Source organism: Peromyscus californicus, unplaced genomic scaffold, assembly GCF_007827085.1.
Source record: "Peromyscus californicus insignis strain IS unplaced genomic scaffold, ASM782708v3 Scaffold_9__1_contigs__length_137607984, whole genome shotgun sequence".
In the NCBI taxonomy this organism is placed as follows: domain Eukaryota; kingdom Metazoa; phylum Chordata; class Mammalia; order Rodentia; family Cricetidae; genus Peromyscus; species Peromyscus californicus.
This window is the reverse complement of record NW_026294617.1, coordinates 62,760,292-62,788,113: the sequence shown is the minus strand read 5'-3', so window position 1 is coordinate 62,788,113 and position 27,822 is coordinate 62,760,292. Positions and strand designations below refer to the sequence as shown.

The 27,822-nt window shown below is 39.1% G+C and overlaps 1 protein-coding gene across 1 annotated transcript in view; it reads right to left on the bottom strand.

Moving 5' to 3' along the window:
* Positions 1–27,822, bottom strand: part of Dchs2 (dachsous cadherin-related 2) — a 221,099-nt gene that overhangs the window by 62,705 nt on the left and 130,572 nt on the right. The window contains exons 4-10 of the mRNA XM_052730019.1: positions 21,452–21,688; positions 19,557–20,567; positions 17,042–17,229; positions 15,678–15,777; positions 10,554–10,708; positions 7,424–8,267; positions 4,321–4,560 (exon numbers count right to left, since the gene is read on the bottom strand). Coding sequence (XP_052585979.1) covers positions 4,321–4,560; positions 7,424–8,267; positions 10,554–10,708; positions 15,678–15,777; positions 17,042–17,229; positions 19,557–20,567; positions 21,452–21,688 — 2,775 coding nt within the window. The remainder of the gene's footprint in view (positions 1–4,320; positions 4,561–7,423; positions 8,268–10,553; positions 10,709–15,677; positions 15,778–17,041; positions 17,230–19,556; positions 20,568–21,451; positions 21,689–27,822) is intronic.

Below are 27,822 nucleotides of genomic sequence, written 5' to 3'. Positions count from 1 at the left end.
GTCCCAAGATGAATCTCCTGGAAGACTGGACTTGCACTGAATGGCAGATATACAACAGAGACAAGGGGATGCAAAAGTCTACAAAACCCATAGGCAGAGTCTGCAGTACGGCAGGCAGCAAAGTGAAAATATGTCTAAGTTGTAGAAAGATTCACATTGTCATTAACCTGAGGAACATATATAACGCCAATTTTAACTACATGAGAAAGACCTATGTCTTAGAGCAGAATATAACATTGGCTTGTGAATACTCTGACATTTTGTGTCTACTAGGAATAATGTAAAATATTATTTTCCAATTAGGAAGACTGTCTTTTATGTCCTCAACAATGACACAATGCTCACACCCTCAGACATTTTTAAACAAAAAGAGGATATGCTTCACTGGTTATTTGGGGATAGTGAAAAATAAGTAAATAAATATATTTCAAAGATTAAGGATAACCTGAAGGCATCTATGACTCATGGGCTTTGGTTTCTCAAATCATGAGGTCAAAAGTATCTTTCACCACCCTAAGAATTGAGGCTAAAAGAAAGTAAAATATACTGAATCCAAGAGTTTATAGTGTAGAAAGGAGACAGTCAACAAATATAAAGAAATTAGGGTTTAGATCAAAATTTAACAAGGATTGCCTTCCTAGTGAGTGAGACCATGATCGGTCTTTATTCATTTCCCCCTTTCTATAAATGCATTTCTAGCTGGAATCTATGTAGAGAGAATCTACATAGTATGAGTCAACCAGATACCAACTAAAGGCCAGCAGAATAGTTTAGCAGAAGTAGTAGCCTAAGCCATTAGCTTGTCACTGTGGCCCCTCTAGCAACGGCCTTAGATTGAGAAACTCAAGTTTTTACCTTCCCAATGGCCTAACTACCCTCTAAATTCCTCTATTAGGATGTGGTCAAAATGAAAGTCTCTAGACTTTATTTTATTTTAGCATCTAGGGGTGGGGATGAAGCTCAGTGGTAGAGCACTTGCCTAGCATGTGCAAGGCCCTAGTTTGATGGCCAGATAACAAAAAAAAAAGATGTTTTAGCATCTTAACCCTTTGACTTAATGAGCACATGTAAGTCTTCTCTTAGAAGGTGTACTTGTGACCCTAATAAGGATAATACCGATAGTACTCCAAAGTCTGAGTGGTAGGGAAGCCCTATTTACCTTCCTCCCTTCTTCTAAAACATCTTCCCCCCCCCCCACATTTTACATATCTGATGTTAGAAGGATAATATGAACAGTAGTGTCAGAATTAGAGTCAGTCAAATACTATGCTTTCCCCTGACTCCAAGAGTGGACTTTGAAGGGTACAGCTGTACATCACACGCAGAGAAAGTTCTGTCAGGATGCAGCTGTACATCACACACAGAGAAAGTCCTGTCAGTAAACCAGATGTAGTTTATTCAAGATGACATTGGGTAGAGAGGACATTTGCATGGAATAAAAAACCACCCTCTTACTGACCAATCTATTGTGTTAAAGTGTCACGTTCCACCACAACTGAGCAAATGTCATTACCCCAAACTCATCTACCTTGTGAGGTGCCTCTTCCTCCAGGGAGTCAGGGGCAGCCACAGTCTTCTTTGCACACTAACAATGGAGCTCTTGTTGAGGTACCAAATCCTGGGAAATTTTTAATACCTCAGTAAAAATCTGGTAGTTGTGTTTTTTTTTCCTTTTAATACAAGAAAAAAGTCCTGCTAGATTTAGAGTGAGTCACACAATATAAACATTCAAATCCCTTTGGACTTTGAATGCCAAGCAGCACTGAGTGCTTACGTTTCAAAAATCTGCATTCTAGAATGCCAGAACACATATGCTCAGCTCTTTGGTATTAAGTAACACTACAGTATTTTTTAATACATACTATAAAGTAAACCATTCATAAATTCCAACCCGATGCCAGTTATGTTAAAATTTTGAGTACGTCATTTAATTCTCATGCATAATCCTATTTCATTTTTTAACTCAGTGAAGAAAAAAGATCGAGAGGAAATATATTCAAATACACACACACACACACACACACACACACACACACACACACACACAGTCACAGGTATTTACATAAACACCAGCTTAACAGATCTGGCTTCATTGAAAACATAGCAAATACAGTACTCATAAGAAATTCTCACCAAAAAATTAAATTTTTAAATTAATTTTTTTTTTACAAAGTGAAGACTTCCAGTAACGCAAACCATCTCCAAGACATGCAAGATTAGATGAGCATTGGGATGATGTTAAGTTGTATTTCAAACTTCTATTAATGCAAAGCCACAAAAAAATAAGTACATCTGAATTTTCAGTTGTAATTTTGATCCCTATAATGATAAGGTTTCAATTCAAATAGACTCACTGGGAATAACATTAACACTAGGCAACTTCACAACAGAAAATAGTAGGAATTACTTAAGGCAGTCACTTCTTGTGATTAAATGCAAAAATCTGAGAAAAATTCCTTTCTCCCTTTTCAAGTAGAACCCCACACAGAAAATAAAATTAACAAAATAAGGTCGAGGGGAGAACAGATTGCAGGTGGCTAAGCAGCAAGTCTGCAGAGGGCTCAACCTGTGCAGTCCACATCCTGCCAAGGATCTTGCTGCTGTTTACAGCCGGGAACCTTGGAAGGGAGAGTTACTGAACCAGGGCAACTGAGATGCAAAGCTCCTGTGTGCTCCCCAGGATCACTGTGAAAAGCACAGCTTGTGTATTCTACCACCCTAAAGCTGCGATCCTCATGTTGTGATGACCCTCAATCATAAAATTATTTGCATTGCTACTTCATAACTGTAACTTCATAACTGCTATTGTTTTGAATCGTAATATAAATAGCTGTGTTTTCCGATGGCGAAGGGTCACGACTCGCAGGTTGAGCACCGATGCCCTAAAGCAAACAGTGCTGGAAAAGCTCTAAGGCTATCATCTAAGCCAGCCTGAGAACAGCTGTGAGCATGCGCCTTTCTGAGTACAGGGAGGAAGTCTTTGATCACACTGCCCCACTCTGGTCAAACAAGGAAAATTATGTGAGCCCTTGAAAAGGGTCCCTAGCATCCCAGACAAACTCACGTCAGGGGCCCAACCTTGCACTGTGGTGTTTCCCAAGACAGCAGAGCAGCTGAGAGATACAGGACTTATCTTGAAAGCTAAAGAAAAATCTATCTTTTACTCTTCTGATCTTTTAGGGGCTGTCATACTGTCGGTTTTGTAGAAACATCATTACGGTATTTGTAAATGTAAATCCTGCACATGTAAGTTTTAAACACCGGCTAATTAAGTGCTTTCTTCTGACGTGAACTCAGAATGTATTGTTAATAACAAACACTGAGCTATCTGTTTTTATCGTTATTTAGTTTAAAATAAAAACAGAATATCATTAAATTTACTGTGTCTTAAACACCCAAAGAGCCCCAGTGATGCTCAAAAGCAAGTCGGAGGCACTCATCAATTCCCAGTCTCAGTAACTATTCACTTCAGAGTTGTGTGTCTGTGTTCTGTGCTAATTATAAGAGTAGAAACAGGAGTGAACATTGGCTATTCACTGTGCCAGATATTGATATGAACTCTTTCCACATAGTAATGGCTTCATACTTATAATGGGACTACATATTAAGTGCCACAATTATCCCCATCTTACACACAAGATGAACAGAGAGGACTCGTAACTTCTCCAAGGTTACACAGCTTACATAAGAGGTAATTCTAGGATTCAGACCTAAGCAGCCTGATACCAGCTCCACAGCTCTTGGAGCAAGCCTGGCTTACACTGAGGAGATTGAGAACCACTAGAGTCCTCGTGCTCAATCCACCCAGTGCGCTTTGAGAAGTTGTGTGTGTATCTCTGTTTGCTATCTTAGTAAAGTCAATAAAGCACCTGTTAATTAGGTATGTACCACTCTAAATAATAATAAAGATTAATTCAAACAGATGCTAGATTAAAAAAAAAACAGACATCATCTACAGCTATTTCATGTATGTTGCTGAGAATACTTGATATTTGAGATATGTAGTGACTTCATTTTCCCATAACCATTATTTTTCTGAATTTGTTTACTATTATTATTTGTGTGTGTACACACATGCATGCATGTGGCATAGCACACATGTGGAGGTCAGAAGAGAACATTCAAGAATCATGTATCTTTTTCCACCATGGAGGGTTCCAGAAATCCAACTCACTGGACTCCCTGGCAAAAAGTCCTCACACTTTCCCACTGTGCCAACTCATAGGCCTCACTTTCCCATAACTACTATTTTATGCCGACTATAACCATTTTGTGCTTTTTATGGTGTCATTGGCCTAGGTTCCATAGTTTTCAGATTACCTGAATCGGTGTCTTCAGCTTCAACCCTTGTGACAAACACCCCAGGACTTTGGTTTTCTTTAACTGAAGTTTCATACAGAAGTTGCTTAAATACTGGTGCCTCATCATTGACATCAAGGACAGTGACTGTCAGAGTCTGGGATGAAGAAAGTGCTGGTGTGCCACCATCATGGGCCATGAGGATCAGGATGTGCTCAGTTTTCGCTTCATAATCCAGAGGACAAGCTGTCCTTAGCAAGCCTGATTTGAAAGAAAAGGCATGGTGGGTTATGGGCGCTGTTTGGCTTAGGACCACTTACTCTACCTCAGCTTATGTTGCAACACATGCTTAAAAACTCAGCTTTCATTGCTAAAGAATGAATCATAAAAAAGAGAATGAAATTTATTGAACCCACTTTAAATTCATCTATTATCTACCAACATTCTTGGTCAGAAAAGTCAATTTGAGTTATAAAGACAAATGACAATTTTTAAAAGTCTATCCCACATGATTATCTAGTGAGGGGCCTATATCAAAATGATTAGTCTACCCAACATTTACCTCACTTTTAAAAGTATCTATGATTCCAATAACATATATTCTGTGACACATGACACACTTAGAAGTAACCATGTTATAAAAATGTGCGTATGACTCTGTTGGGCAGCACATCTGATTCCTGTTAAAGAATTGCCTTCTGTTATACCTACTCTTGGTTGACCACCATTTGCTTTATGAACAATAAAGGGCACAGATGTTGCAATTCATACAATAAACTTCACAAATAAGCCACCCCTCTATCCCACTGCATTGAGCCACATAACCCATGTCTGTGCCGTGTTCTACACTGATAGCCATTATAGGTTAATAGTTGTCATATATTTCTTTTAGGATTGCTGACTGCCTTCCTAAAATTTTTCTTCAAATAATTAAATATTGAGTCAGATTTTTGAAGTAGTTTTTTTTTCAATAATTGCCTATCCTTCTATACATTGGGGCCATAGGAAAACTCACTGTGTTTTATTTTTTATTAGAAACATGAGCCTTGTGAGAAGAAAAAAGAAAACTCCCATCTCATATGGATACATTCTGCAATTATCATTTTATGTCTTTGAAAAGTACCTCAAAAGAAATAGCCATTGTAATAGCTCCAGATTCATGATGTCGGCATTACTAGGACACAATTCAATTTTATTCTTTCTCCTTAACAGGCTGAAACAGGCCTTCCTTGAGCATCTTGGAAAGCATTTAAAGTACCATTAAATCAGCTCTGAGGAGAGCCACAGCTCTTGCAGAAATCATCAGCCTGTGTCTGGAGAGTCTCCTGTCAGCTGGGCACTTAGGTGGTGTTCATGCAAGCCTCAGAAGGGAACCATATGTCAGGATTTGAGAAATGTTCTGATAAAATTTCCCAGCAGAATAGAAACAACTATGCTCACAACTTCCAAATCCTTACATTCACTTTAATTCCAAATAATGTTCTTCACAGCTGGCCAAATAGTTTACATCTGAGATTTTTTTTCCTAAGGTTCATGTTGAAATCACTATTTTACAGACAATTAGATAGTACTCCATAAGTTTTTTAAATGTCCTGAAAACTCACACAAAGGAAAGTTCGTTTCCAAACTCACAGGGCTGATATTTTGCAAATACTCCTTTTTTTTTTTTTTTTTTTTTTTTTTTTTTTTTTTTTACATATCACGTTAAAAAAAAGGTGGAAGCCTCCTGGCAACAGAGTGACAGCAAGACCTATGAAATATCGGTGCAAGAGTGAATGCCATTGAGTAAATGCTGTTGTAAAAACTAAAATGCTATAACTATTGTGAAAGCAATGAATTCAGCCACTAAAACCTGTGTGTCATTTTCAGTTACTAATCAGGGCTGACTTGCATGATCTAAAGGCGAATTTCCACACCAAAGTCTTTGCATAATGATGTTGATTTGGCATAAAGTCACTTTGCTTTACTTACAGTAGTATTCCTACCTCAAAGATTCATAATGGTAGCTATTGTATCCTCAGCCCACAAGATACAGTCAGCTACAAAGCACAGTTAATATCAACAAACAGTTCAATAAACTTAGTTCTATGAATACAGTATCTGTAATATATATCAGTGTGTGTGTGTGTGTGTGTGTGTGTGTGTGTGTGTGTGTGTGTGTGTGTGTGTGTGTGTTGCAACTCTCCAGGAAAATTCTGTCACACAACAACTACCAGGATGGTTCTGCTATATAAGAAGAGTTGGTAGGGATGCAGAGAAATTTAAATCCTTGCACACTGTTGGTTTTAATGCAAAGTGTTTCGAGTGGAAACACTCGTATGGCAATTCCTCAAAAATAGTTTTTAAGTTAGCAAAAGGGCCATAAAGCCCCATCTTTCCAGAGAAGCTATAGCAGTTTTAAAATTGGTTTAATTACAATTAAAGTGTCAAATATCCCAGCAACACCAAAAGAATTGAAGTCAGGGTCTCCAAGAAGTAGTGGCAATGTCAAGTTTACTTCTGTACTGCTCATAATAGTCAAAGTTAAAAATAACTCAAATGTCTATCGGCAGATGAATAGAGATAGAAAATATGATACATGCAAGCTACGGTTCTTAAAAATCATGAGAGAATTCTGTTATATGTCTGGATATTGAAGATATTGTGTTGACTGAAATAAGCTAGTCATATGAAGACAAACACTGCCTGACTCTATTTATCTAAGCTCTTTAAAATAAACAAATTTACAGAACTATCAAGAGGAATGGTGCTTGTCAAAGATCCAGAGACAGAAAAATGAAAAAAAAAAAAAAGATTTATATTAAGTAAAAAGGATGACCTTTGAGTTTAACCGAACAGCACCAAGTCCATAGTCAAGAATATTGTATTCTTTGAATAAAAATGTTAGGAACATTGTTCTCATGTTAAATTTTCTTTCAATAAAGTTGGGCATAGTGGCATATACCTGCAATCTTAGTACTTGGGAAGCAGAGAAAGGCAGATCAGGAGTACTAAGTCATCCTCAACTACATAGTGGCTTTGAAGCCATCTTGGGATATATGAGAACTTCTTTCAAACAAAACATAATGAAATATTTAGTAAAATAAAATAAAATAATTTAGAAGTGGTATCCAGAGCACTGTACCTGATGACCTGTCTAATATGAAGACCATGTCCTCATTTCCTGAGAGGATGCTGTATGTTACTTTTCCATTCATCTCTGCATCTGGATCCTGGGCACTTACACGGTGCACCAGGGAGCCCACTTCAGCATCCTCTCTGACAAAGGTGACGGGATGGGACACAAAGGTGGGGCTGTGGTCATTCACATCCAAAATCACCACTTCTGCTATCAGTGACCTCCATCGCCTGTCTGTCACATTCACAGCCTGATCGGATGCAGTTATGGTCAGGATGAAAGTTGGAACATTCTCTCTGTCCAGGGGAGATGCGGTGACCAGTGTGCCAGAAGAGGGGTGGATGAGAAACGGGTTCATTCCAACACGGCTGGATTCTGCGAAGTATTGTATCCTACTGTTCAGAAAGCTGCCATCACCATCTTTGGCATTGAAGACGTACACCAAAGTCCCTACAGGCACATTCTCTTCTACACTTATCACAATGAACTCATCCTGGAAGGAAGGGGAATGGTCGTTCTGATCTTCCACATCAACACTAAGGAAGACTGTACTGTTCCAGGGAGGGCTTTGACTGTGATCTTTAGAAATCACCCTGATGAGATAATGAGATGTCATTTCGTAATCGAGTTCCTTAGAGAGGAACAAGTCTCCTGTAGAGCTGTCAATTTCAAAGTGGCCATCCTTGTCCTCTGCAACGATACTAAAGTGTAACTTCCTACTATGGTGCTGTTGAAGGGGATCAGGCGACTTAAGTAGGCTCATGATTTTTGCAGGCTTCGTGTTTTCTGGGATCACTAAATGTCTGATATTCTGAGACGCAAAAACCATCCCTTTGGAGAGTGGTATCACCTAAAATAAGAACAAAAAAATTTTTAAAAAAGAACAAAAAAAAATCTGTTCATACAACAGTACTTTGAAACTAGTTTCAAGTATCATTATTAAAAGGTAAGTTTAAACATCAATATATATTATGACACTATATTGGAAGATGTAGCAGGAATCATAACAGTTCTTATTAATAAAATCAAACCTGAGGCCAGTTATTAGGGTGAATACTGGAAGATCAGAGAGACAGAACAAGTCACAGCTACCTCACCTCACCAGTTCCTCAGCTAGTCCTGTTTCCTCAGACTGGAAGCTTCTGTGTCTTCATCCCAGTGGCTCTCAGCTGAACTGCTGCTCGAAAGCCTGAAGCTTAACCAGCTAAAAGTTTCTAGTTTCTGGTACTCACGCCTTATATACCTTTCTGCTTTCTACCATCACTCCCTAGGATTAAAGGCTCACTTTGTGGGATTAAAGGCGTGAGTCACCATGCTTGGCTGTATCCTTGAACACATGGATTTCTGCCTCTGGAATGCTAGGATTAAAGGCATGTACTACCTACCACTGCCTATCCTCTATATTTAATATTTGGCTATTCTGTCTCTGACCCCAGATAAGTTTATTAGCATGCACAATATTTTGGGGAACACAATACCACCACATTTCCCCTTTTTTGTCTAAAATTTTAAAAAGTTTATAGCTAGTACAAGAAAAATTATATCCAATAAGTATACACAATATACACAGTCAAGATTACATTAATGATGTCTAGTCCATTAATATTTGACAGATTCAGACAAAAAACTCCATTATATATATTAACAATGTCCAGTCCAGTGACATTTGATAAACTCAGACAAAATTTTTCATTACTTATCTTATTTAAAACAAGTAGTTCCTTTTTAAAAGTATTTTTTCTTTTCATAATAGATTCAGTAATCTACCTTTTGCCATTTTTATATCTTCCCCTTTTTCTTTTTAGTGTAGATTCAGTGATCTACCCATTTATCCTATTATTTCTTTATCTTTTTTATTTAAAACAAAAACTCTGAATCTATCTCCTTGTTCAGCTTTTTTCCTAACCATTAACAATTAACAACTTGTAACCAACCATCATAAACAATGACAATATCCAAAACTCATTAAACGACCAAAAACCTCCCATGCCACCTCTTGGGAATGTGGGTGTCATTTTCTTAAAATTACTTCCTGCTTTCTAGGGGCAAAGACATTTTTAAGGAATCCTGAAAAGAAAATTTTTGGGTTAATTGTCAAGTCCTGTATCATTTGTCCAGTCGCTGCATAATGCAGATTTCTATTTGTGTTTTATATGTGTGCTAATTGATAAGAAAATCCCTTTTAATAGAATTCTAATGTATCAAAAGATTGAAATTTGCTCTACATAGGAATGAATAAAATACAGTTTCCCACTCTTTAACTTTGCTATAATTCATGAATGACTGTTTTGTGAGGCTGTGCATGGTTCTTCTGGAACATACTTGATAATTCTTCAATGTGAATGTTGGCCAGCTAATTCTCCAAATGATCCCAAATCCTAGAGATCAGTCTAGCCACAATGACACTTTTGGGCATTGAAATATCAAGTGTCTTTGTTGAAACAAAGAACTAAAGGTTTGACCACATCAATTTTTCTCCTAACTCACACTTTATTTATGAAAGACATAGTTTGATAACAGTAGTCTTAGGGGAAATAAACTCTTTGTTATTATATACGTATAAGTCTATATTGTATTTATACTGTGCTAACATTGCTTATTATCATGTGATCAATAAAGAGTCTCGTTATGAACAGACACCTTAATTTTGACTGGCTGTAGGTAATTCTCTCCTACTGTGTCCCATGATTTGCTTTTGTTGTTGTTGCTGTTGCTGTACTTGATTAATGCAAAGCTTTCACATATGGATCTCAAGTAATTGTTATAAGCTTTAAAATTTAAAAAAAAAAAATTCATATGATTTATCCTGTGGCCATTTGTTTACATACAAGGACTTCCTAATAACTTACCAACTCATTGCAATCAAAAGTAAGAGAAAAGTCACATTTTGCACATCACATCCAAAGCAATACAAATGTCTCTGTAGTGAAGGACAGCTTGTCAAGAACTACACATCACTAGTTCAAAAGTTATTTAGATTTAATTTTTCCAAACAACAACAAGAAGGTAAGTATTGCAAGTGATACACTCTTGAAATGGGATCCACATACTGGGAATGTCTTCATACTATCTATTTGTTTAAAAATCAAATGGTACTCTCAGAATGTTCTTCCACATTTTATGTTGATAACATTACCTGAATATAAATAATTGCCTGTCCTTGCAGTGGGGGCACTCCCTGGTCACTGGCAATGACTGTCATCCTATAAGAAGGTCTGTAGTCATGGGAAAGTATCGTGGTGGTTCTGATTTCACCATTGTTGGCATCAATCTTAAAGTGAGCAGGATAATCTATACACAAAAATGAAGAAACTAAATTAACTCAGAAAGCAGAAGATGGGATCAATTCAGTTAATGTATTCATATTTCAGAACATGTATTTGCTTTAAATTTCTTGAGAGTTTGAGGAGCTATAGTATATTAATTTGGTTTTAATTCCTTGAGGGTCTGAGGAGCTATTTACCCTATTTAATATTTTATAGTATATTGATACACACATGTGTCAGAAACAGCACACAACACCACTTTAATCTCTCTAGCTTTCACATTTCTATGCACAGTTAATATGAATTTAATTGTTATTTGTCACTAAAATATAGAAAAGATGATTTTTTTAGTTTAAGCACATAAAAATAAAAAATAAAAAGGTAGATAGCTAGGCATGGTGGTGCATGAGCCTAATAGGAAGATTGTGTTGGGCCATCCTGGGCTACATAGTGAGGCTGTCTACAGATTTCTGCCATCCACATGCATATTTTGCCTTTGAGATTCATTTAACACTGGAACAGGAATGGCCTAGATTTGGCTGCTATACCTACAATATACAGCTTAATTCTTCCTTAATTCCGTTCTCTTTTCCTTAAATATTTATATTTCCTTGAAGTGCTTCTCATCAGGAGGTAGATCTGGAGAACTGATTCAATTTTGGTAGAATTTTTTGGAGAGTACTTCACAAAATACTGTATTTCCCTTCAGAGTCATATGCCCAGCTCCCCTTTGGTCTTGATGTTGGTTCTGCTGGCTCAAAGCCTAGATCTGTGTGTTCATTAAATATTCCAAAGTAAAGGTAGCTCCCCTTCATCTTCCTCTTCATTTTATTAATGGGAGTATTTCTCTGTGTGTGTGTGTGTGTGTGTGTGTGTGTGTGTGTGTGTGTGTGTGTGTGTGCATGCTGATGCCTGCAGAGTAAAGAAGAGGACATTGGAGCTCCTTGAGTGAGAGTTACAAGCAGTTCTGAGTCACTTGATGTGGGAGCTGGGAATTGAACTTGGGTCCTCTGGAAGAGTAATGAGGGCTTGTAACCACTGAGCATTCTCTCTAGCTCCCAGCTTCTTTTTGTAACCTATAGGAATAGCTCATTATCAGAAAGGGCTTCAGCATATCACCATTATTATCTTTACTGATACTCAAATTAGCTTATCCCTGAATAGTAGGATCCTTTAAAAAATTGGTCTCTGGGTGTTTGGACAGAGCCCCAGTACAATGTAGCAATTTCCTTGCATCATATGCAGGGTAGTGCAGGCTTTTCTTGTGTATTTCCTGCCTAAGATCTGAAATCTGTCATTTCTCCATGTATTTCTGGTTCCCTTTGGTGGAAGCTAGTTTTGTGACACCATATTCTGTATAGGAGTTCTCACTCTTCCTGGGATACTCATGATTTCTAGGCCTTTGCAGTAGAGAGTAGATAGATGTGCACACCAAAGCATATCAGAAGTTAATATTAATGCAAGTAATTTAAGTTCACTCCACAACGTGCTTAGTTAAATCATAGACTATAATTTTTAATCAAATCTGAATACTTCAAATGGCATGAAAGCCTCAGACAAAGTCGAGCGTACAAAGTCATTCTGTGTTCCCACAACTGTTGAGTCAGCTCTGTCCACTCACTCTTTACCAGCTTTAAGGGATATAAATAGAAGAGAAGCCCTGCCTTTGAAAACTTTACAGTATGAAGTCAGCACCTGAGAAACAGAAACACTGTTTGTTGTGATTTCTGATTCATCTGCTCATTTCTGTCTCACAGGAATCCAGTGGGAGGCTCTCAAGAATGATAAAAATCCTGTTGCTATTATACTATTTTTTTATGTTGTTACATTACTGTATTCTAATTAGAGTTGCCTCTATTTAGTAATGAGATAAAGCAAAACCAGACCGTGCACATCATCAGATGCTGACATTGCTGTGCTCCAAGCATCATCCTGGAAGCTAATTTAAAAATATTGTCTCCAGGGACCGACCAGTGAGTCAGCTCGGCAGATGAAGGCACTTACTGCCCAAGCTTAGCAACCTGAGCTCAAGTCCTGGGACCAGGTGAATGGAAAGGCAAGAACCAACCGCACCCATAAAAGTAGCATCTCCGACACTCAGAAATGTATGCTGGACATCAATGTGTCATTTTCTAGATTGAATTATTTTCATTGTTTTCCAGTGTTACATAAATGGCAGTCTGAAAAAAACAGTGAGTCTGTTCACACTCTGAGATCTTCTGCTGCATCTTTGTCCTGTGGAGAGTCACCTTCCTAGTTGAGAAGGGTGCTCTACCCTCTAGCCCACGGGCCATAAACATGTGAAGTATACCTTTGCTGGCCAGGATTGAAGCTCAATGTGTGTGCACGTGTGTGTGTGTGTGTGTGTGTGTGTGTGTGTATGTGTGTGTGTGTGTGACTGTGTGGAGGGTGAGTTTGTGTGTGCTTCTCCACCTTCATTGCTTCTCATAGGTGTTTCATGTTCTTGGAGTACACTCAAAATTAAAGAGGAAAATGCAAAGATCTCACAGATCTAACTCACCTCAGGGTGGTAGGAAGCTATTCCACCCCAGTGTGCTAGAACAGGATTGCTCTGAAACACTTCTATGTGAAGAAATCAGGGCGCCCCCTGGTGGGGAACAAGGAGCATGGAAGGAGAACTTGCTTCCTGACTAAGCAGATGATGAGGAACCACTGACAAAGTCACCAATAGAAAGGCAGACGAACTCGAGGGCACTAAAGCAGAATGTTTATCTTCTGTGAATTGTGGTTTTCAAATAAATTTCAAAGTTTGTCTAGGTTGATGTAAATAAAGCTGTAGGTAGATCATTTCCATGGTAGTGTCTCACTCAAAGATACCATATTGTGTGAGTATGTAACCCAAAGCTTCAACAAATATTCTGTCCCTTCTCATTCAGTGCACACATGAGCTGTTCCAGGACATCAAATGGAAGAGCTACTTGGGACCTGCCACCCTCTAAGTTTATCACATGTTGCGTCTCCATTCTTCAAAGTTGTTATACTCAGGAGACATGAATTAAACTGGTTGTGTCATTCTGGTTGAAAATTGCTTATTAATATCCTTGGCTTGGTTTTTAAATCATTTGTCCTTTTCTTTCTGGTCTTCCAGGATTTTTAGTAAAGCTGAATGCAATTCTGTGTCACTACAAGGATTGTAGTTATTTTCTTCCTATCTACGACCCGAGACTTTTAACATGGTAAACAGTGACATATTTCATGAAGTCCTGAATTTTAATGTAATTTCATTCATCTACTTCTTTAAAATTTTTTCTTGTTTAAAAGTCTTTTTTTTACCCCCAATGTCAAGTAACCAACCTCTTACACTTTCTTTTGTGAGAATTAAGATTTTGACATTGAAATATGACATAATTTTGTATCGTAAGAAGTAGATATGTAATTTTACTTTTCCATCTGGGTAACAAAGTAGGTCTGTATCATGTATTGATGATCCATCTGCCTTCTACATATTGTGTGTCAGATCTTCATGTACTTAGATGGGTCATCTTGTCCATTGGTCTATTGTTGATACATCAGTACTGTGGTGTCTTCCTTTAAACTCCTTATAAATTAAAGTCTTATGGTGGCACATTTTCCATTTGTCTTTCTGACACTGTCTTAGTCAATCATTTTTTTTAGCACTTCTATTATGACTTTAGAACCAGCTTGTCATATTCATGGCTGTCATTTTCGATTGAAAATATAGTAAGCCAATAAATAAACATTTAAACATCTTTCTCTTTCCTCTTTCCTAACATAAGCAGTACACATACAGCTTTTTATTTCATTTGGCCTTTGATACCTATTATTAAAACTGGTGGTAGTGCACAACTTTAATCCCAGCACTCGGGAGGCAGAGGCAGGCAGAGCTCTGTGAGTTCGAGGCCAGCCTGGTCTACATAGTGAGTTCCAGGACAGGCTCCAAAGCTAAACAGAGAAACTCTGTCTTGAAAAAAAACTCTACAATTTTCTCATAATGATCTAAAGCATGCTCTGTTGGAATTTTCCCTAGATTCCTTAGCAAGTATAGACCTTGATATAAGGAGTTGAAGAAATCCCCTTCAGAAAAATAGAATAATAGTACAGGTATCACTATGCTGTTCAGAAAAAGTCTGAGCAGGTGTGTTGAAACTCACACTTACTATCTTTGTAGAAAATCCACCCTGTGCCTGTGTCAGTTCTGTAAATTCACCACAGTGAACAAGACCCTTGAAACAGTGTCGTCTCTGAAATGCTAGTATCATGTGGTGATACTGCTCCCTGAGAGTATGCAGGCATACTTATTCCACCATCCGCTCTTGTATCTCTTGTGTTTTCCATGAAGAGAATCAAATCTGCTTCAGGCAAGGACAAGGATGTCTGTGATTTCCCTTGTGTGTGTCAAACAAGATAAATGCCTTTTGAAATGGTCTCAAACACAATGCCAAGTAAAGCTAATTACTGAAACAAACTGGAAGACTGTACATTTTAAGAAAAGGCTTGAAAGTAAGTCTATGTCAACAAACTCACCATAGAGTGTTCTACATGCTTTATATGATTTGTGGTATGATGTAGGTAGACACGATTTATTCTCATCCTGTGAGTAGTCTTCTTAGATATTCATGGGTGCTCCAATACATCACAAATTAGTTGCCACTTCTTATCTATTAACTTCTTCTTTCCGTTCAATAAAAGTTGACTTGGGCTTTAGATGCTCAACAAGTCATGCATTTAAGATGGATGGTTTCTATTTAGGGCATAGGGAAGTTGCTAGTAGTTTCCACAAAATTTTCAATATTCTCTTTTGTGTTCTTAAATATGGAGTGATTATTACAGACAGCAAATAGATTGTGAAGTAGGTAACTTGTGAAGTTTGCAACTTGGTTTTATATTGTAAGTTGTCTAGGTAAGAGTACTGAGTGATCAAGGAGATGGTGTCTTTCCCAAAGGAGCTAGGCAGGGATAAGGACAGGGGGAATTTTAAAAACTCTTAATTCTCTGCGAATATCGACTTTTACCTGGGGAGATGGAGTATGTAAGTTCTGCACTGAGTCCTTCATCGAGATCCTTTGCAAAGACGGTTGTAACCAGTGTATTGACTGGCTGACCTTCCAAAGCCTGTCAAGGAGAAAAATAGTTTACAGGTGACTCAGTGAGCCTTAAAGAATGCATTAGTGGACCTTTCAATAAAAGAACACAGTATATCAAGCACCTACTAACAATTCTAAAATTTACACTCCACTCAAATGTCTGCCATCACAAAGGTACATGGGTAGAAGTCCATGAAAAGAGTCCACCTTATCTGTTTACATTTTTACTCAGTTTGAAGAAGTTATCTGGAGCATTTGAGCCAAAGATGCAAATAAATTAATTACAACAAAGTCAAATTAAATTTTGAAGTTTTCTAATTTTTTTAAATTCTTAAAGAATTTAGTGTTCTCTCTCTTGGGTTATTGTTCAGGCTGCTTGCTACAGCCCAAAATATGCTTGACATGAATATCCACCTTTATTGCAGAAAACACATCTCACCATGAGTAGGAATTTTCCTGGAGTGATAATGAAATTCATGGGTGGAGCTCAAATGTTCAATAAAACGCCAGGCATTTTAGTGATGTAATAAAAATCGCTCTAATAATGTTCCCTTTGCCAGAGTTTTTCTTTGGCTCTGGATTTGGAAGATGATTTTAAATTCCCTAATGTCCTCAACACCCTTTGAGTTGCTCACTCACTACACATATTTGATCAGAGTTTAAATATTCAGTTCAATTGTTTGCAGATCAGCAGTTGCTAAGCTTTTTATACTTATGATCCATATTTAACATATATTCTCTTATGAAGTTAATGAAATAGTGCGCAAGGATTATAGAAATAATAAACATACAAAGCATGGAAATGAAAAGACAGGTCATATCTACATGATTACAAGTTGGGTGTGTGCTTACAAAACCCACCTTTTTCTGTCTTTGGATGGATACTGACATGATGGATACTCACTCATGTCAAAACTGCACACTGATCCAAATGACTGCCCTGGTGACATCAGTGTAAGGCACATCAGCTGCACAGGAGGAGCTCTGCTCAGAGATGCAGGCAAAGCGGTGGAAACCCACCCACGAGTGAGTGTGACTGACACCAGGGAGACATCATGTCTCTATGCAATGGACAGAACTATATTTCTTTTAATAAAACTGGAGGGGCAGTTCTGAAAAGTACACGCAGCTAGTTTCCTTATTTCAGCACATAAGCGAATGTTATGTTGTTCAAATATACGCAATGCCATACCACGACTGAGGACAAATTCACAACTTTGACCACAAGATGGTGCTCAAGACGAATGACTGATAAAAGCATTACAAGCTCACTGTAAAGCTACTTCACAAACCTTGATGTGAAATTCATTTCCAGGGAGACATTGTAGGAAGAACGGCCTGTTGTCGTTGATGTCAGTAATTGTGACATAAACCACCATGGTGGCATTCCGTGGTGGGGAGCCATGGTCTGTCACTAGGACAGTCATGTGATGATGACCCTGGTGCTCACGGTCCAGTGACTGCCAATTGATCAGCTCACCTGGGAACACAGCAGAGCAAGACAGGCACTGTGCGCTAGAATACTGGCGTGATGGTGACAACCCACGTCCAAAATCATCCATTGAAAGAAAAGCTAAATTAAAAGCTTTGACCCTCAAGACAACTCACATACAAAGCAATTCTGCTCAGGGTGAATGCTGGAAGAGTTGCTGCCAGCTCATCAGTCAGAGGAGCAGAGGCCGTTAGATTGTGGGTTCAAGGCCAATCTCTGATAAATAATGAGACTGCATCAAAACAATCCCTGAGGTTGCTCCAGAAAATACCACCTGAAAAATTCTTTATCATTCTTTGTATTCATAATTCATAAAAACAAATGATTTGGGAGATTTGCAATGTCTGTTTATTCGCCCTTATGCTGCTCCATAGAACAAGGAAAGCATGTAGGCTATGGCATCCTGACTTCTGAATTTGGTTCCCAGATCCCCACCTGACAATCTCTCACAGCTAACTTCTTAAGGCTGCCCTCTGAAACAAACACAATTGAATATTTTACAGTAGGTTATTGGCCATTGTTATCATCACTTTATAATAACTTGAAAAACATATTCCCTAGGCAGTGACCTGTCATTTATACATGTCATTTTTTTAACTCACCAAATATGTGCATAGTAAAATACAATGACTTACCAAATAGCTATCAATGCTTTTCAAAACTTATGTTATGATTCTTGCTTATTACTATTTTTGGAAAATTCCCTTATGTTTCAGTCATGAAGACTAAGAATAAACTTCTAACTCATTGCCAAGGGCCTTTACAGGCCACTCACTCCTTAAGAATGTGTTGCTTTTCTTCCTGTCCAGCCTTAGACTGGCTTCCTTGCCATTTTTGAAAAAAATCTGTGAAAAAGTAAACATAAACATTCTTCTTGCTAAGCTTTCTTCACTTTTAATTCAAATAAAATGACATTGCATAGGGAGAAAAGCTACGATAAAGAGGAAAGTCCAGGTCTGTGTGAGTTGCTTAATCAGTGAGCTTAAATACACTGTTTATTGTAGCATTTTCTACATAAGCTTTATTTAAATAGTGTTTTTGTAACTGGGATTTAATAAATCATACACACAACAGCATTTTTAAAGTTCCTATCTGTAACTCTGAAAGCCCCAAATCCAGATTAGCAAATGGAGTATTTATTTTATGAAAATTGCCCAAGTGGGTAGCTTCTTCTCATCTCTGGCCATGTCTCACTTCAGTTATTACTGTGTTTCCAGTTCCCTGTGTGCAAATAGACACATTGTGTTTGGGGGACTGAAGCATAAAATTCCAAATATAGTCACGTGTTCTATTTAGTTTTTAATTTAAGGTATCAAAGATTAAGCACATCACATTTGAGGATTCCTTTCTCTCTTCTTCCTTACCAAAGTGAGCATAGGGACATAAATGTTTCTAGTAGTTTTGAAATCATAATAAATTACTTTTTAGTTTGACCTTGATGGCATTTATGCTTCACACACACACAAAGAAATGTTTTTTGACATCTTTGGTATGTCTTGAAAGGAGAAGGAATGGTAGATGGCCAATCATTTTCCCCTTTCCATAAGCAGAGAATACCAGGGTTCTCCATACATGAGGTGACTGGCTTTATAGGAAGGCAGCGAGCACAAAGAGGCAGGTTTCAGGAATACAGTGCAGAAAGTATGCATCGGACAGGGCTGAGGCCTCCCAAGTGAGCCGCCCCAGACAATCCTTCACCCAGGACTTACGCAGTACAGTTCTGACCATGCCTCTAGCGCAGTATGGAATTACAAACCATCACAAACAGCTTAGTGGTCAGGATACATTCTGAGAACATCTCACCAACCAGCGTCATCACTCTGCACACATAATACACTATCACAAACCTAGCTGGCACGGCCTTCACAACACACCTCTGCCACACACTATTGCTCTTGGGCTGTGAACTTGAGCAGTGGGTCACTGTATTGAATGCTGAAGGCCACTGTAACATGGAGGAAGTAGCCATGCTTCTAAACTAACTAAACAGAGACAGTAAAGACAGGGCAGGGGGTGCATGGGAATTTTTCAACCCCGTTGCAATGTCATGGAACTTATGTGCCACCCATCCTTAACTGAGACACTGTACAGCCTGGGCTGGCACTGGAGTATGTGATGGGGAGGAAAAAGAAGACCGAATCACGCTAGGGGAGAGTCTTCTCAATGTTAACTCTATTTCAAAGTCACAGAACCGTAATAAAACACTGTTTCCCAAAATCTAATTTTAAAATGTCTTCGTCCTAAAGCTGTATCTGAAGATTTGAGGGTTTTTATTCTGATTTTTAAAGATATGGATAGAAGCTGCAAAGAGTTACCTGTGTTAGGATTCATCTTGAAGAATTTCCCATCAGTCAAAAGGAAGTATGACAGCTGCCCATTCTTCCCTGAGTCGGCGTCGGTGGCTGTCATTTTGCCTATTACCCCTAGGGGGATAGGGCTCTCTTCAACTTTCAAAAACACCTTGTCCTGCAAGAAGGCTGGGGAATGGTCGTTCTCATCCAAGACATGAACGATTACCAAAGTGCTGGCGTTCTGCAGCAATCTGTCCTCCGGGCATCGCGCCAACACTTTAAACCTGTACGTCTGTGTAGATTCATAGTCTAGCTGCCGCTGCAGATAAATCCACCCTGTGTGAGGGTGGATTCCAAACACTGTAGAGTCCACACTGACATCCAGGGAGTATGTTGTCTTTGAGGCTGGATGCCACGGATGCAGTGGGTAGGCCTGTACCTGCAAGATTTGAGTCATCAGTGGGAGAAACTCGCTAACTTCTACTTGATAGACCAAATTTTCAAAAGCCACAGCTGGGCTTTGTTCTTGGCTTTCAATAACTACTGTAAGCACCAACTGAGATGCCTGGGGAGGAGTGCCTTGGTCCTCAGCCACCAGGGTCAACCTGAAGTCCCCCTGGCCTCCCAGACTTTCCCTGAGGTATAGCACCCCGCGGCCTGGGTCCATGCTGAACATGCTTGGCTGAGGGCTGGCGATGCTGTACCGAACCAGTCCATTCAGCCCGCTGTCTCTGTCCTCTGCACGTGCAAGATACAAGGCTGTGCCAGGTGGAGTGGTCTGGGAGATCCTAATCTCATCCGAGGCTGTGGGAAACTCAGGACGGTTGTCGTTGACATCCATCACGGTTATGTTCACTTCTGTGCTGCTGCAGGCTGGGGAGCTGCCGAGCTGAGCTTGGACGGTGAGGACAACCATGGGCTGTGCTTCGTGATCCAGAGGCTTCAGGGTGCGGATACTGCCCAGCCACCTGTGAATGGAGAACTTTCCATCCAGATTGCCAGAGGAAATTCGGTAAGAGATTGGTTCTGAGGAATCTGAAAACAGAGAGAATGCAAACGTGTGTGCAGTGTATGCTAAAGTAAAGAAACAATGTGTGCCCACCATGGAGAACACTGTGAAGCCTCCACCCATCCAGAAGTGCTGGTGAGACACGTGGCTTAAGACTTTCTAAGTGATGAAAGGGAGCCCCCGGTGGACAAGGAACAAGCCATTGTTTTCTTTAGCTTTCTTGTATTAGTTAAAAGAGAACCACATTAATAAAAAAACAAAGTCAACATCTTTTTGAAGAAGCCAAGTTAAATTTATGTTGGTATTTTTCTATGATATCCACCTTATGGATAGCAAATATCCTCCACAGAGGTGGAAAGAGAGAGAGGGGAGAGGACAGGAAGGACCAACTCTTAGAGAGGAGTTTCATCCCAGACTTTGTCCTGGAGAGGTTCCACTACACATGGCAAGAAAGCCAGGCACGAATATTTGCTCAGTTGCTCTTTGCATCAACACGAAATCTTAAATCAGTCAAATTGGTAACAAAAAGGGAATGCTTAAATAAAATACATTTCAGTTGAAACACCATGTAACTCACTGTGTAGTAAAAAGGAGTTACAGATAGTTTAGCTGGAAAGCTATATAAAGTAAGTGTGTGGGTTGTAGTTATGAAGTAAATATAGTAAGATGTATTTTATTAAAAATGTTCAAGTACATACACTTTGTACACCATAATTATTCTGTACTATATTAAGCATTCTTTAAAAAATGCCTAGGGAACAGTGAAAGCACAATAAACCGGCCAAGAGCTGTGTACTCCATTCATTCTGTGTGGACTGAAGGAAAGAGCTACTTAAGGTTGCATGACCTGATCAATTAGGAAATTTTACAGCAATGAACTTCGGGGCAGCATTAAGAACTCAGCACTTACTCAAGGGCTCTCTTGCCTTCACTGTTCCAACAAGAGTGTCTTCTGGCATATCTTCATGAACTGAGAAGGTGTACTTAGGCCTTTCAAACTCCGCAGGAGCCAGTGTGGTTTGCAGAATGTGGATGGTGACGTCAGCATTAGAGGCAGCTGTGAGCCCCCCACCGTCTCGAGCACAGACCATCAGAAAAAGTGTGGTAGCTTCCAAATGGCTGAGAGTTGATGTTAAGTAAATAATACCTGGGTACATAAATGAAAAATCAATGGATAGGCAATATGCAATGAATACTGATGGAAGTGTCTGGTTCATAAAGTCTGCAATGTCATATTTGATTTTATGTGTCCACTTGACTGGGTCTTTGGTTTTTCCATTTCATCATATAGCATTCTGAGTATGTGTCAAACAGTGTTTGGAGGGGAGATTAACATTCAAAACCAAAGACAGAATACAACCATTTTTTTTTTCCTCAGGAATGTAAGTGGGCCTTATCCAATTAGTTGAAGGCCTGGACAGAATGTAAGAGCTGACACAGCCCAAACAGAAGCTGCCAGCCCTCATAGCTGCATGAGTCAATTTCTTGTAATAAATCTTTTCACATATTATTGGCTGTCGGACAGAATAATTTCAATTGACACATCTATTTTACGACAAAGGAACTTGAGCATGCTTTTAAATGATGTCCAAATTCTTCCAAGCAATAATTTTCCAGTGTTCAACCATTAGACATTTTGGAGGCATCTCACCCCTGTGGTGATATTTAATTTGTGCTGAAATGTGGTGATATTTTATTTGTATGCTAATAATAAAGTTTGCCTGGAGATCAGAGGAAATAGCAAGCCGTTTTAAGTAAACACAAAAGTCAGGCAGTGGTAGCACACGCCTTGAATCCAATCACTTGGTAGGCAGGGTCTCTGTGTGTTCAAGGCCATACTAGGGAACAGAGCCAAGCGTGGTGACACTTGCCTTTAATCCCAGTACCAACCATAGGGACCTGGAGGTCTGTACAGACAGGCAGTGACCAGGAAATGAGGTAGCTGGGTTAAGAGCCAATGAGAGGACAGAACAGCAAGACAATACAAGCCTGGGTAGACAGGAAGTCATGGCATTTTGGAAGTGCAGAACTAGTGAGGTAAGGTTGGTTGGTGCCTCTCACTACTTCCCTGATCTCTAAGGCTTATATAGCCTCTATATTTGGCTCCATGTTTTTTATTTAATAAGACCGCTTAGAAATTCGTCTACACACCCCGTCAGAAGAATTTATGTTGCCCCCCCTTTTTAGTCTTACTATTGTATCACCAACTCCAGATGATGGAATAACAGGGTAGGAGTCTCATGTGTTCTAAACGTGGAGCTAACACATGTCTAGGGTGATCACAACCTGCCCAGGTGTCAGAATCCTAAAAATCAGAAGTTCAAAGTCATTCTCAGCTACTGTGATGCTTAGTTTTGTCACCTTTATACAACCTTAAATCACCATGGAATAGGGCCTCCGGGAGGGAGTAGCTAGATCAGGCTGAATTGTGGCCATGTCTTTGGGGAACTGTCTTGATTGATGCGGGAAGGACCAGCCTGAAAGTGGGCAGCACCATTCCCAGGTTTGGGACCCTGAAATGTGTAAGAGCAGAGGAAGTTGGCTGAACACTTGGCAAACCTACATTTATTCTCTATCTGTTATGGGATGTGATATGACTAACTGCCTCAAGTCCCTGCCCTGACTTCCCCACAATAGTAGACCCATAACTGTATAAACCTATAACCTATAACCATAACTGTAGGCCAAATAAACTCTCTCATATATGTTGCTTTTTGTCGGGGTATTTTATCACAGTCACAGAAATGAAACTAGGGAGTTAGAGACCAGCCTGAGACACATGAAATACTATCTCAAAATGAATAAATAAACAAACAAGTGCCCAGTTTTTCAACAATTTTAATTCCTTGATCCTAAGTCTCTCAGAAAGTTAATGTAACAATACAATACCTCTATTTTCTTTTTCCTTCAGGTTTACTGAGGTCTAAGTGATACATAGATTATACCAGTTCAAGGTGTAGAATGTCTTCATCTTTATTTGCTAGTCTGCCAAAGTCCTCAAAACTCATCCTGCAGATAGTTTTTTAAAATAATAGAATATAAATTGCTTCATTATTCTAGTCTGGCACTGTTTGGGAATTGGAGCCTAACTGGGAAAAGTGGCCCTGGCAAGGCTGACCTTAAGGTTTATAACTCTTCATCAGTTACCATTCTTTCTCTGCTATCTGTTCCATGGAGATATGAACATGCAGCCTTGAGCACCTGCTGCCCCAGGCTGAGGCATCTGCCATCATTCCTTTCCCACTCTGATGGATGTGGTCTCAAAGAATGAACAAAATAATCCTTCTTCCTTTAAATTGAGACTATTCAAAATGTTACAAAAACAAGAAGATGCATTAGTCAGTATGAACTGCTTCAACAAAAATAACACATCCCAGGAGGCCTGAACAATAGAAATTTACTCTCCACAGATCTGAGGTTGTAAAGGTAAGCATCAAGGCAACACAGAGATCCCCATCTTGTAAGTGCTTTCTTAGAAAGTTTGCAGTTAGTTATCTTCTTACTACACCCTTGCATGGCAGAGAAACTGGGCTTTGGTCTCTTTCTTTGCTGAGGACCTTGTCTTAGTTGCTTTTCTACTGTGTAATAAAATACATAATTCAAGGTACTTTATCACGGCAGAGAAGGAAGGACAGAAGGTGCTTGAAGCATTGGTCATATTGCATGCAATCAGAAAGAAGAAACAATGGATGTTGCCCCACCTCACTTTATCCTTTCTCTTTATCCTTTATTCTGCAGTGCAGAATCCCAAACTGGAACTGTCAACTGTCTTTCTACCTCAATTAACCTCAACAAGATAATTCTGTAGAGGCACCTCCAGAGGCCCATCTCCCAAGTGATTCTCATTCTTGCCAAACTGACAATTAAGGTTGACCATAATAGGTGCTGATCCTATCATGGGGGCTCTATCAATCAAGACATCAGCTAAATATAATTAACTTTGAAGATTCCGCCTCCTAATGCCATCCTGTTGTGGGTAAAAGTTTCACTACTTGGATCACAAACAGAAAACCAATAACACAAGGGTGATGTCTAAAATGTTTAAACTCTCTTGACAAGTAAGAGTTCATAGTACAAACACAGCAACAGGTAACAGAACAAAACAAGTGGCTTGAAAATTTCTAGTCCACTTAGAATTTAGTCCCAGATTCTGATGTTGATGAAAGGTTTCCTGCAACCCTTACTTGGTTACATTTAAAATCAATAAATCGTGGAGGAAAATTAACCCATAACAATATTGTTCAACTCAAAAATCCAATCTTATATTAGAAACACATGGAATAAATTTAATCTATAGATACAATTATTTTTAAGACAATGTATCTGAATTCTTCTCATTTATAGCTTACTGCAAGAGGCCACCAAACAGAATCCAATGTAACCCTTCATTTAGATGACAGTCCAAGGACTCTGAAAAGTCATTTACTTACTGAATTGCCTCCTTTTAAGACCATACAGACCAGTTACTGGCCAAGAGGAGACGCTTTGGTGTTGAAATGACTATAGGAAAATAATTGTCACATAACTCCTAAGCACTCATTGAAAAGAACTTCCTCATATCAAATCATTATGTGCATTTAAAAACCTTTCCCTTCTACTTGATATGGGATATTTAAACATAACAAATTGCAATTTGTGTCACAAAATTAAACACCCAGAATACCTTGATTCTTGATGAAATTGTCTGACTTGAGATTCATACAAATCCAAGTCTTATGAACTTGCTTAAGATGGCTTATGAAAGACATTTCTGTGAAAGTTGCATGACCAGTTTAACTACTGTGATATACCCAGAGCATGAGTTCATTCTCTGAGTTTTAAAATATCCATTTTTCTCCTGCATTCAGCACTCCACAAACAACTGAATGAAGTTTGTGATGCTTTTTTATCCTTGCCTTCAAATGCTAAGAATGTTAGATTTCTGATTCTATATGCTAATTTTATGTTCTCAGCACTAGATCTACTCGTGGATGGTGGATGATTTTGATTAACTCTGAACAGAACCAGACTCCACGTAGACCTGGCATCTTAGATATTTTCCACATGGGGAGCTGATTCGTAGAAGCAGGGCAAAAAAAAAAATTCTTTCGAGTTTGTGGAACAAGAAAAGACCATGGAGACAGATTCTCAGCCTCAGATATAGCTGCCTTCAAATCCTGGTTCTGTCAACTCATAGTTGACCTTGAACAATTTTGCAAACCTTCTGAATCTGATTATTGCCTATAAACAAACTGTAGAAGGACACCATTTAGTGTGCAGATAGGCTGTGAGGCTCAATTAAACAGCATATGCAAACAGATGGCTTAGCATTGGCCTGACATAAACTGACTCCATGCCGCAACACTAGTTCCCTTCCCTCCATCTTAAGGACTATAGGGTTAGCTGAATAAGTCCATGTAGCACAAGAAATAGGATTATTTATGATGACTGATTAATTAAAACCTCTTCTTCAGAAAGAGAAAAGTGAGATAATCAGGGTAACATCAATATTCTATGAAATTCTGTGAAAAAGAGTACATAAGAAATTGACTCAAGAAGCTAAACAAGGACTCATCTGTCCTCACAACTTGCCTACCAGTCATAAAGAAGCATTTTGGAGGAGGTCATAAGGGCTCTTCTTATACCAGCATATCCCACTTCCTCTAATAAAATGGCAATTTTATATAACCCTGTCTTAGACAGATGTGTATTTTATACTTGGCTTAATCTTGTGGATAGTTCTATAACCTATATTGTTTATGGGTTTCTACTGTGTCCACTGTATATTTAATTTAATTTAATATTTTAAAATACTTAACAAATCTTTCCTAACTTTATAAACCTAGATACTGACATGAGCAGTTGGCACAAGTATGGGCTGACAGCTCCCATTTGGGAGGCCCAAATACCCTACCTTTAGATCAGAGGCTCCAGCTCTTCTCTCTCACTCAATCACATGACATATTCTGAAAACTCCAGAGAACCAATTGCACATATCAACTCCCTCCAACCTATCCTCACCTCCAGTCCTAACCTGTGATTAAAATATTCAATCTAAAGGAAAATATTTCTTAAAGCCAGACCAAAACCCCTAGAATACCCAGACCTGTGTAGTTGATTCTGTCTCCTGAGGAAATCCCATGAAAAAGTCACAATTTTGGCAACTATAGAATGAAGAATACTGTATTATCTGAAAACTAGATCACTGTAAAGGCATCAGAGTAAGTGGAAAGGTCTGCTTCCAAAACACATATTTATTTACAACCTCTGAAGTAGGCTTTCTGAATAGGGTCTGTGCATGAAACTGAAAGATCTCAATATGAAACCACCCTAGATTTATTGTGGTTTCTAGATCCAATCATTATAGTACTTCTAAGATGAAATGAGCTGGGCAGTGGTGGTGCATACCTTTAATTCCAGCGCTTTGGAGGCAGAAGCAGGCATATCTCTGTGAGTTGAAGGCCAGCCTGGTCTACAAAGTAAGTTTTAGGACATCCAGGACTGTAACACAGAGAAACCCTGTCTTGAAAAACAAGAAGAAGGAGGAGGATGAAGGGAGAGGAGGAAGAAAGAGGAGGAGGAGGAGGAGGAGGAGGAGGAGGAGGAGGAGGAGGAGGAGGAGGAGGAGGAGGTAGGAGGAGTTAGGAGGAGGGGAAGGAGGAGGAGAAGGGGGTAGGAGGAGGGGAAGGAGGAGGAGGAGAAATGAACCAAGAAGAGTCAAATGTAAAGAAGGCCACATAGAGATGAAGGCAAGGTTGGAGGTGTGCTGCCAGGAGCCAAGGATTGCTAGCAGCTATTGGAAGCCGTCTGGGAGAGAGAACACTTAGTTCTCCGACCCCCACAGACATCAAGCCCATAGACACCTTGGTTTCAGAATTCTGGCCTCCAGAACTGAGTCGGTACTATGCTGTTATTTAAGGTCACTTGGTCCATGGTATTTTGTTACAGCAGCCCTAGGAAACCAACTCAGATAGTAAGAACCTGGTGGAGCGTGGTTTTTAAGCCATAGAACCTTGGCTTCCAGGGATGACTTGGGTGATCTTGCATAGAGGCCCCTTCTCTTCTGTGTATTACCTTCTGATTGAGTACATCATACAATACATTCAGGGAAAATGGTTAAAATGGTCAATATGGGCAGAATGTGGAGAAGAGTCAGTGACATGGAGAAAATGGTCAATCAACATTGTCAACAAACGAAGTGACCACAAATTTAGTTTAAAGACCTTGGCCAACTTGTGATTCTAGAATCAGGACACACCTCATGGTTGAAACATTCTCAATGAGCCAAGCAGAGGAGGTTGA